Consider the following 12,398-nt stretch of genomic DNA (forward strand, 5'->3'; position numbering starts at 1 on the left):
CCCCCACACACACACGTACACACACACACACACACACACACACACCCCACCACCACCCCTCCTCCATCAGCCCTTATTCACTTACATGCAATTGGTGCCGTTCCAGGACAATAAATGAGTTTGGAACCTGGATTTTCTTTTTTTTTCCCCTTTAACCAAAGTGTGATCAATTACAGCAGCTCCAGAACACACAACATGTTTGACACCCCTGCACTAATGAAACAGAAATATAGTGAAGAAACTGTGGCATTCACTGCAAATGTAAAATGTATTTATTTATTTATTTATATGACAATAAATTTGACATTACTACTGTACTGTGCAGATTACACACTTTCTGTGATTAGGAAAGGCCTCTTTGGGTGGGATACCGAAGGCTTAATAATACCATACCAACTTTATTTATGAAGCATTTTAAGAACTTTACAGTTGGCCAAAGTGCCGTACACAAATCATAAAACAAGGGAATAAATAAGTAAAACAGTGATAATAACACAGGGTGCAAAGTGGGCTAGGAACAACAAAATACAACATCATAAAAACAAAAACAAATTAAAGTCTGGTAAAAAAAAAAAAAACAGAGGAAATCTAAAAACATCTCACTCACTGATTAAAACCCAACGAGAAACAGTGTGTTTTTGGGCATGATTTAAAGACAGGCAGATGATAATGATAATTAAAGCTGCAAGCAGCATTGGGCGGGACTTTGCACTCTGGCTGGGTTCCCCCTCCCATGTTGCCACCTGTTATCGGTCACACCTCCCTCCACCAGTCTTGTTTTTTTTTGGCTGTTTATGTTTTGTTTTTTATAACAAGGCTTTTTATTTTTGAAAAATGCTACTCTCTCTCTCTCTCCTCCTCTCTCTCATCCTCTCTCTCTCTCTCTCCTCTCTCTGTGTGTGTGAGACAGAGAGAGAGAGAGAGAGAGAGGAATCAGTTTTAATCAGTTTTTTTTTTTTTTTAATTATGCAGGTTAGGTCATAAGGAGCAGTAGCAGTAGTAGTATAGCAGTAATACCTGTAGTAATAGATGTAGTAGTAGTAGTAGTAGTAGTACCAGTAGTAGTAGATGTAGTAGTATTAGTAGTAATAGCAGTAGTAATAGATGTAGTAGTAGTAGTAGTAGTAGTACCAGTAGTAGTAGATGTAGTAGTATTAGTAGTAATAGCAGTAGTAATAGATGTAGTAGTAGTATTAGTAGTAAGAGCAGTAGTAGTAGATGTAGTCGTAGTATAAATAGCAGTAGTAGTAGTGTCACACACATGGTTGCTGTGGATTATACAGTGTGCGTGTGTGTGTGTGTGTGTGTGTGTGTGAGAATCAGTTATAGTCAGTTTTTTATATTATTCAGGTTGGATCAGTAATAGTAGTAGCAGTAGTAGTAGTCTCTCTCTCTCTCTCTCTCTCTCTCTCTCTCTCTCTCTCTCTCTCTCTCTCTCTCTCTCTCTCTCTCTCTCTCTCTCTCACACACACACACATGCACGCACACGCACACACACACACACACACGCACACAGTTGCTATGGACTCTACATGGTTGCTAGGGGAGCATAAACATGGCAGGTGCACCTGCTCACCACTAACGTCCTGTAGAGGAGACATGAACTAAAAACCACCTGTCAGACAAACTGATGTCAGTCCATCACCGTACCTCCAATCTGAAAAGTTCTTGCATGTCAGACTGTGGATAGTTATGGAAACGTGTCAATCTATAATGTGTTGAAACAAAGTCAGAACTGAATCAGCAGTGAGTGTACGAAGGTGGAGTTAGTCAAACGTGTGAGTGAGACACATTTAACATGGCAGTGCATGAGAGAAAAATCACCAGTTGTTGTGTTTGGAGGCCCATAGATGAAAAACTAAACACTTTAAGATTAAAATGAGAACAGTCTTTGAAAGAAAAGAGATTTTCCTACATTTTGATGTATAATTTGTTACTGAAACCCCAGAAATGTCAGTTATAATGAGTTGTTTCTAGATTTTATAACACAAAATGAAAGCCTCTCCACTCTAAAGGATTTCAGCCAATCATCTGTCAGCATGTGTGTGCATGCGCACGTTTATGTCACATGACTCCTATAGATGAGACATGTGAGTCAAATAAATACAGTTAATAGTGCAGTTCACTCAGACACCACTTCTCACATAAATTGCTGTCAATCCAAAACCGTACATTGTATCTCAAAAAAATTTTTCACAGGAGACTTCTGCTGTGTTTTGTGAACATTTCAATATATAATATGTGGGGGAAAAGTCCAAACTGAATTTTCAGTTTCAGACTTAGCAACTTTCAGGGCTTATAAAAAAACTAAGACAGTTATAAAAAAAAGTGCGAGATCACTTTTTTGAGAAGGGTTCACTCTATCTTTTGGTGCTATTTAGAAGACAATATGACAAACGATGTCATACAAGTTAGTTTTAGAAATTTTATTTTGAAAGGCAAATTCTGAACTTCCTGTTGGAGATAGCTCATGGGTGTCAGTGTATGATTTGTCGGGCTCAATGAGACAAAAATTTTGGCGTTTTGTTTCACATTCCTATGACATTCCTACTGGCTGCTAGGCCCGTTTTTGTGTATCTAGGGGGCGCTAGAGAGCTCATTTAGGCACCTAAGGGGATAATTTTTACATTTTATCAAATTTTTCACTGGACATCACATTCGTGCCAAATTTGGTGAGTTTTTGAGCATGTTAAGGGGGTCAAATTCCAGTTTATTGCATCTCGGTATAATGATAAAAAATGAATGAAATACAACAGGGCCTTTAAGGGTAAAGGCCCTCTCCCTCACTGTGGGAGTGAGGGAGAGGGCCCCTCCCTGTGGGCTCGGTCCCTAATAATACCCGGTGTGTTGACCCGTGGGGAACCATGGGTTCTAGATCCTCTGATCCAGTTCATTCTTTTACTTTCTTTTCTTTCTTGGTAAATTCCAGGGTTGTTTTCAGTTGAATAACCTCTCAGCTGGCAAGTCTGTTTCTACACAGGAAATTTGTCACCATGGCAATGTGGCCTTATTAGTCACTTTTCCATTGACCCTCAAATTGCGCAAATATAACTTGTGCATAAAATAATTTTTTGACATTTCCTCTGTTGTTTTTACCAGATTTGAATTTGTCTTTGCTTTATGATGGTTGTATTTTGTTGTTTTCAGCTCTTTGTATCTTCTATTAACACAGTTTTTACTGATTTATTCCCTTGTTTTATGATTTCTGTACAGTACTTTGGCCAGCTGTAAAGTTTTTTTATTTTTTTCATTTTTGTATTATTTTTTCATGTATTTTTTTAATTATTATTTTTGTATTTATTTATTTTTGTATTTATTTATTTATTTATCAGCTGTAAAGTTTTTACTTTCATTCAAAACTCTCTTTTTTTGACTAAAAGTTTTTGTGCTGGCAAGAGGTGGATTTTTGAGCGTAGCACAAATGATATATCATGCAAAACTGCACTGGAAAGGCCTTTTTCCTCAACTAAAGCCATGTGAATTAAAAAAAAAAAAAAAACGGATCTTGACAGAGTTTTAAAAGAACCATGGTGCGGTATGTGTGGACACGCCAGGAAACTGATTCATTTTTTAATTTAGTACGAGATAGAGGGGTAATATATAATAATACTGAATATATCTGTAAATCAACACCATATTTACATTTGTCACCATGTTTATGGAATGACTTCTCGTGTCATCTCACGATAATAAATAAACAAATCATTGTATTTGTGATTTGATGGAAAAACCGACATTACGCACTTCTGTTTTTTCAACATTTAGTAAATATTGGTAAAGTTTTGCGGAGATGTCCAATGGAAAAGCCACTATTGTTTATCTGTTGCTAAGTAACCCACTTCAATTCTATGATTCTGTGATTGTGGGTGGTTGTGAGGTTATTGTATTCCAAAATTACTAATATCTCCCAAAATATCGGTCCTATCAACTTGTCATTTTCACTAGTCTGTTCATTGACCAAAAATACATAAATATGACAAACTGCAGCAGTCAGTTCTGTACGATACGGTGATACCCGACACAAACAGAGTCCACTTCCCTTTTATAATATAGGTAAGGTAAGGTAAGGTAAGGTAAGGTAAGGTAAGGTAAGGTAAGGTAAGATAAGGTAAGGTAAGGTAAGGTAAGGTAAGGTAAGGTAAGGTAAGGTAAGGTAAGGTAAGATAAGATAAGATAAGATAAGATAAGATAAGATAAGATAAGATAAGATAGATAAGATAAGATAAGATAAGATAAGACTTTATTTATCCCACCTTGGGGAAATTTCACAGTTTAACAGCAAACAAACACAAGCAACTTTATTCAGTTTTTTCTTAGAGTAATCTAACATTTGCATCTTAATGCCCATTAAATCAAGAATAATATTAATATGATTCCCATAATCTTCACTGGTCTGTTGCATGATTTAACCTGTTTTAACAGTTTTTATCTGTTTATCTTGCTTTCTGTTTCTTAACTTCCCCTTTTAATCGTATTTATTGACCCTGCTTGGAGCAGCTTGTGGTTTTAGCTAAAAATGAAAAGTGCTTTATAATAAAATGTAGTTATTGTGATGATGATGAATTATCATTATTATTAGTATTATTATTATTATTATTATTATTATTAATATGTATGAATGCCAGTTTAAAATCATTATTATTTGTCCATATTTATTATATTAAATACCTTAAGTAAATATCAAAGTCAGGTGGATTTCTAAAGGATGATTAGAAACCACTGATATAATGATGACTGATATTATTTATTAACTGGATAACGGTTCATCTGAAAGGCTTTTATCAGGTGTACATGTTATTTTCTCGTGTCCTGATTGTGTCAACATCATTTCCTGTTTGCACAAGATATGAGGAACTAGGAAATTCTGCTTTGATAAAACATCCTGTTTCAGTGAAATCAATCTGTGACGTTGAGATTTTTTTCTGCATTTTGACATTTTGCATCAGAAAATATTTACAAAAATGGAAAAATTCACAGATTTCACAAAAATACTGATTTGAGGTGATTTTTTTCCTTTTTTCAAACAGCAGCAAGTGTACATTAAGAGGAAGTGGAAACAGTTTAGAGATAAATTCTGTTGACGAGAACGTCTAACGGATAGAACGGATCAGCTGTTTGTTCCATGGATCCAGATGGTCAGATAAACACAAACAAACCAACTAATAAATATTACTGTTTTACTAAATCCATCACCTTTCCACTTCCTTCTGCCCAAAACATCAGACCCTGGTTGATCTGCAACAGGTTAAACTGGACATTAGTGTTAACGGCAGATCAACTAAGAATCAAACCCCACAGGCTTCTTCTTCTTCCTCCTCTTCTTCTCCTTCTCCTTTGTCTTCTTCTCCTGTTTCTTATTATTATTATTTTTCTTCTTCTTCCTCTTCTTCTCTTTTGTCTTCTTCTCCTGTTTCTTCTTATTATTATTTTCTTCTTCTTCCTCTTCTTCTCCTTTGTCTTCTTCTCCTTCTCCTCCTCCTTCTTCTTCTTCATTGTCTTCTTCTCCTTCCTCTCCTCCTTCTTCTCCTTTGTCTTCCTCTCCTTCTTCCTCTTCTACTTCTTCTTCTTCTCCTTTGTCTTCTTCTCCTTCTTCATCTTCTTTATCTTCTTCTTCATCTTCTTCCTCTTCATTGTCTTCTTCTTCTCATTCCTCTACTTCTTCTTGTCCTTTGTCTTCCTCTCCTTCTTCTTCCTCTTCTCCTTCTCCTTCGTCTTCCTCTTCTTCTCCTTTGTCTTCTTCTTCCTCTTCATTGTCTTCTTCTTCTCCTTCCTCTACTTTTTCTCCTCCTTCGTCTTCCTCTTCTCCTTCTTCTTCTTCTTCCTCTTCTTCTCCTTTGTCTTCTTCTCCTTCTTCATCTTCTTCTCCCTCCTCTCCTTCTTCACCTTTGTCTTCTCCTTCTTCTTCTTCTCCTTCTTCCTCATCTTCTTCTCCTCCTTTGTCTTCTTCTTCCTCATCTTCTCCTTCTTCCTCTTCTCCTCCTTTATCTTCTTCTCCTTCCTCTCCATCTTCCTCTTCTCCTCCTTTGTCTTCTCCTTCTTTCTTCCTCTCCTTCTTCCTCTTCCTCATCTTCTTCTTCTTCTACTCTTTTGTCGTCTTCTTCCTCATCTTCTCCTTCTTCCTCTTCTCCTCCTTTGTCTTCTTCTTCTTCATCCCCATTCTCCTTTGTGTTTATTTTTATCATGTCTTCCTGTCACTCACATCACGTTCCAGTAAATAGGACTTACATGAGCAGATAAGTGAAAAAAATCAGCCGTCACACTCGGTCTGTTTGATGTCGATTTATCGGACTGCTGCAGCCGAGCAGAGAAAAAAACAAACGAGAAACAGGAGGAGAAGAGATCTTTGCACGCTTCTCGCTGCTGCCCTTTCTCTCGTCTTGTCACAAATTGCGTTTGACATTTGAGTGGAGTGGTGTGTGTGTTTAAGAGAATTAGAGCCGGCGGACATCCACAGTACTGACTCTGCAGCTCCACACTCCTCGTCCTCCTCTTCTTTGGCTTCACCCTTATTCACATTTTTGTTCTTCTGTTCACTGTGATTCTAATGTTAAAAATGCACTGTAAAAACAATCAAATTTCAGTGTTAAAGAAAGAACTAAATGCTAATTACAAGCATTAAAAACAGTTATTCAAGACATATTTAAAGCAAAAAATCATATTTCGTGTTTGATTGATTGATTGATTTTTAAAATGGACAGTTCGTAATAATGAACATTACATGTAAATCTGAGCGATTATAGCCATATGCTAAATTTCCATCTTGAGTCTTATTCTTTGGTGGAAGCAGGAACAAGCTTACATTCATGTAAATCAGAAACAGGAGAGGTCCGAGAATGTAGCCTTGAGGAACTCCAAATAGTATCTTAGCTCTATTTGAATTATTAAATTTATGTGTATTAATTTATGTTAAATCTGCACTGTAAAAGCAGCCAAATTCCAGTGTTAAGGAAAAAAAATCACACACTTATTATAAGCCTTTAAAATAGTTAATCTTGATAGATTCAAAGGCAAAACTCTTGTTTTTTGTTCTTTGGTGGAAAGAGGAACAAGCTTATATTTATACAAATCAGAAACAGGAGAGGTCCGAGGATGTAGCCTTGAGGAACTCCAAATAATAACTTACCTCTATTTGAATTATTAAATTAATATAATGTTAAATCTGCACTGTAAAAAACACCAAATTCAGGTGTCATGGAAAAAAACTAAATGCTAATTTCAAGCATTAAAAACAGTTATTCAAGACAGATTCAAGGGTAAAGTCTTGCTCCTGTTTCCACCAAAGCATACATTTAGGTAAATCAGAAACAGGAGAGGTCCAAGAATGTAGCCTTGAGGAACTCCAAATAGTATCTTAGTTCTATTTGAATTATTAAATTAATGTCATGTTAAATCTGCACTGTAAAAGCAACTAAATTCCAGTGTTAAGGAAATAACTAAACACTTATAAGCCTTAAAAATAGTTATTCACAATAGATTCAAGGGCAAAAATCTTGTTGCTTTTTTGGTGGAAGTAGGAACAAGCTTATATTTATATAAATCAGAAATAGGAGAGGTCTGAGGATGTAGCCATGAGGAACTCCAAACACATTAGTATCTTAGTTCTATTTGAATTATTTGAAAAAATTTATACTCTGTGTGATGGAAGGTAGAGAATGGATTTGCTTCAATCAGGCGATCCTTTTATTGTGAACAATTGAGAAACTGACAGACGAAGTTTCAACCTCTGTCAGGAGTCAGTTCTGACCCATACAGAAAATAGGTCTAACTCAGGGGTCAGCAACCCTGATCCTCGAGACCCACTATCCTGCATGTTTTAGCTGTATCCCTCTTCCAACACACCTGATTCAAATGATCAGCTGATCATCAAGCTCTGCAGAAGCCTGATAACGATGGTCAGGTGTTCTGGAAGAGGGAAACATCTAAAACATGCAGGATAGTGGCTCTGGAGGACCAGGGTTGCTGACCCCTGTACTAACTTATAGTAGTCTGCACTAAGTTTACATGTGATTGGTTGATATGACATATGATGCTGTCGCTGAGCAGAATAAATGATATCTGCTAAAATCAAATAAACACAGACAGGATGTAAGACCTCAGAGTTAGCCTGTGATGTTGATTTTCCTACTTTGTGGTTTTCTAAGGGACAAAGTATCTGACAATAAGCAGAAATGAGGAACTGACTGAGAACAAAACGTTCATGTCTAGGTCTGTGGTTAGAAAAACAAGTCCTGAAGAGCTGTTATAAAGGTCACAGGTGCCTGATATATTGATAAAGTAGCAGTTCAGGGAGATACAGCCAATTCCAAGAACAGAAGATTTACAGTCAGTATTAAAGTCCGTACTGACAGTATTAAATCTGCACTGTAAAACAACCAAATTCCACAGTTAAAGACAGAACTAAATGCTTCTCACAGGCATTAAAACAGTGATTCAAGACAGATTCAAGGACAAATATCTTTGGTGGTAGCAGGATTAACCAACACTGATGTTAATCATTGATATATGCCAGGCTGCAAAATGAAAAAAACAAAACAAAAAACAAGTAATCCAAATTTTATGTAGTATATTGAAAAAACAAAAAAAGTTTTTGTGCTTTTTGCAACAAAAAAAAAAAGCTTTGTTTTACATTATAAACATGGCATTGAAAGGGTTAAAAAAAATATGACAATTACTGAGTATTTGGTATCTTAGTTTATGGTTCAAATTGATGAAATACAAAAAAGTAAAAAAAAAAAAAAAAAAAAAAGCTGAATGAAAAACATATTGACATTACTACGCCTATGATACCGGAGGGTTAATAGTGTTTGTCAAGATTTCTTAGATTTTTCTCTGAAGATTTCCCTAAGTGTGTGGTGATCAGGGGTGCCCCTACTCCTAATGGGCCCCACGAAAGCCTAATCTTGGAAACTGTCTATCTTCTTAATCTGTCGGACTGGGGGGGGGGTGGGGGTATGTGGAGGTGTGGTCCATAAACGTCACTTTCAACGTTCACCTCCTGACTTGTACACCTCTCTAATGCAGCAGATCTTACACAAAATTCCCACATCTTCTATGTCCACAGGACCCCCTCCACTGCTCTATGGGCCCCCCTCAACTACTGGGCCCCATGAATTTGTCATGTTTACCCCCCCTTACCAGCGCCCCATGTGGTAGTAACAGTGTTGGGGAAGTTACTTTACAGTAGTTCATCATGGCAGAAGTTCAAACGAACTACAGTTCTACCTCTGGAGAAATGGAGTTTGTAAAACTACAGCTAGAAAAGGTACTTTAGCAGCTACTTTTATTTTCAGTGTTAAATTGAGAATGTACATGTGGTGAATATGAAACCAAATATGAACATGGTTGGGGTGGCACATCGCTATCGGGGGTGGGGCTGGTGGGAGGGTTGTCCATGGTGGTGACGACCACACATCGTTAGTGATGATCGTACATCTGCGAAGCATTTGAGTGGTGCCAGGGCCAGCCAATCAGAGGCAGCGTTGGCTGTGATGTCATGACCATGATCATCCCTTCAAAGACATTCAGGATGAAATAATAAGAGACTGTCTGTGTTCAGTGGTAAAATACAGTTTATATTACAAAAAATACATCTTAAAAAACCCCTTAATTTTATATTGTTGCTCAGAATTGTAGTTTGTATATTGAATAGTTAACCCATAAAGACCCCGTGTTATTTTTGTGTCAGTTCTCAAATATTTTTTTCTCTATTTTTAACCTTTCTTAACTAATTTATCACCTTTTACTCTAATGTGATCCTCTGTATTTTGCATTTTTAAGCAAAAATCAGGTCTTTTCCTATATTCAATGTACTGATTATGTTGATGTTTATTAAAGCTCAAATTAAAGTTGAGGATTATCATATCCAAAACAAAGAAATCTGAACAAAAAGATCAGTTTTTATGCAAAATATATCATTAACTGAGCATAAAATAAGTGCGTCCATCCACTGTCACTGATCCAACTCCATGGGTTTTACTGGTGAATCAATGTTGTAGAAGAAGACAGTGTTTCCACGGTAACTATGGAGCCTCTGAACATCCAAATGGGTCATATCTGATGACCATGAAAAGATGAAGAATTGTATTTTACACCAATTATTTACATGTATTGATAGATTAGTGACTCAACAGGTATTAAACCGTTTAGATCAGTAGATGGTTTTGGTCGCCGGTGGACGTTTGGGTCTTTATGAGTTAAACGACAAAAAAAAAGGATCCTAAAAGTACTTGAACTACTTGATGCGGCACAAAATATAATGTAGTTGAACTACCAGGAAGTTACAGTAAAATCTAGTTGAACTACATGTATGTGAAGTCTCTCCACCACTGGGTCATCAGGTGTTTACTCTGAATCCAAATGTCCAGTATTAAAGTCCAGACTCTGCTGTTCTCCACCTGGTCCTGGTGATAAGTCTTTATATCCTTCAGTAACTCAAGTATCATCACTGCTTGTGTATATTTGATCTTCATATTAAACTCTCATGCAGAACGTTAATAAACCCTTTTATCTTCTATATGTAATGAAAGATAAACAGTCAATAAACCTTTCATTACACTGATGTTGGTGTTGGTTTTGTCTTTGTTTTCAGGTTCACATCGGTTACCTCCCCAACAAGAGAGTTCTGGGTCTCAGCAAGTTGGCCAGGTGAGGAAACCTGTCTGTGGGTTTTCAGGTTTTATTCTCAACCAGACTTTTTACCTACACAGGACTGAAGTTGTTCCGTAACATATGAAGTGAACGTCTTGAGGCCGCCATACACTGTGTGATTTTAGAGACGATTTCTCACTTGTGCGACTCTTTCTGGGATGGGGCCAGATGTGCCTCTGATTGTGTGTGGTGCTTCGTCCAGTGTACATGGGGTAAGGAGAAGCCATTAACACCTCACGACCACCTCACGATCAGCAATCGTGTGTTCGCAAGGAAAACGGAGCTGTTTGAAATCCTGCTCGTTCCTTGTGAGGGTATCGCACTGTCAAAGCAGTGCCACGAGCCCATGTTCCTCAAATTCTCACACTGTGCATGCGCGAACACAGAAGCGTACAGTAGCGTACAAGCTACAGTAGCTGGCTATTGGCCTAGTGCAGTTTAGCTGTTGCAGTTTACCTCTAGTTTCGTTTGCTGTAGGATTGACAGCCCATACTGTCCACGTCTGGCCAACCAATCCCTGTGTTCTGTCGAGTTGAGCTGCTCCGTCAAAGTAAGCTACCAGTAGCTTATATCGACAGCGACGTCTATCGATTGACGCTACCCCGTCAAAACATGCTACCTTACGTTTTGACACGCCTATTTAAAAATGAAATAATGCTTCGACTGTAGAAAAACACCATTATTTACTTATTCATCTGAATATGGGTAGAGGAAGCTCATTTCGACAGGCTTATAACTTCTATTAAATAAAGCTCCTACTATAGAAACACCATTATTTGCGTTATTATCATCTCACTTCAGTATTCTACGTCTATCCTTCGTGCACATGTAATTGCTTACAGGAACTGTTAACATAGATTTAGTCAGTTAAATGGTAGGCTACCATTATTGGCATCTGTTGAACTAACTTAAACAACAATCTAAACGCCATTAACACCCACTTGACCCATGTACTTAACGCTATATCATACAATGAGAACTTCCTTACGCTATTATCATCTAACGTCCATATTCTACGTCTATCTTTTGTGCACATAATTGCTTCCATGCTAACTGCTAAAAAGGAACTATAAAAGAAATATACTTACAAAATATGACTCACTTCTGCCTGGGGTAGCACAAATTGATGGGCATTTAAACTGTGCAAACACTTAGGGGCACGTGCATGCTCAGTAGCGCTAGGTAGCTCAACTCGACAGGTAGGGTGGCTCGACAGGACACCTGCACCAAACGCATCATTGTCTTTTCTTCTTTTTTGATTCCTCACAGATAATGGCACATATTGCCAAAGCAGCTCGTTGGTTTTTGTTTAACACTACCATTTCTTGACTCACACCAATACACAATCGTTTATGCACTTTTACGGATTCCTTGGTATTTTAACGTATTTCCGGATACAACACTGGAACGTGTGGTGCATCCTCTGGTGTATGGTCCTACAGTGTGAGCAGTCAGGTCGCATACGAGCATCGGTCCGTACAGTGAGAAAACGTGAATCGTTAGCCTGACTTTACGATTGATTCGCACAGTTTGAGATGGAGCTACATGCAACGATCGAAATAATCGCACAGTGTATGGCCGCTTTAACAGTAACTTCAGTTTATGATCATATGTTCGTCAACTGTTTCTGCTGATATTTGGCCACGTCCACATTGATATATTTTTTCCCAAAATTGCTAAACACTGTAGTAAAAATCAACCAAGAACAACAAATTTAGCATCAGATGGATCTTTGTAATGTTTTAGTCCAG

At 37.5% G+C, this 12,398-nt stretch overlaps 1 protein-coding gene across 1 annotated transcript in view; it reads left to right on the top strand.

Annotated features, from left to right (window-relative positions):
- LOC115437833 (GTP cyclohydrolase 1-like) overlaps positions 1-12,398 on the top strand; it is a 49,010-nt gene that overhangs the window by 26,301 nt on the left and 10,311 nt on the right. The window contains exon 3 of the mRNA XM_030161188.1: positions 10,589-10,644. Within this exon, the coding sequence (XP_030017048.1) occupies positions 10,589-10,644 (56 nt within the window). The remainder of the gene's footprint in view (positions 1-10,588; positions 10,645-12,398) is intronic.

The sequence above is a fragment of the Sphaeramia orbicularis genome, chromosome 3, assembly GCF_902148855.1.
Source record: "Sphaeramia orbicularis chromosome 3, fSphaOr1.1, whole genome shotgun sequence".
Classification (NCBI taxonomy): domain Eukaryota; kingdom Metazoa; phylum Chordata; class Actinopteri; order Kurtiformes; family Apogonidae; genus Sphaeramia; species Sphaeramia orbicularis.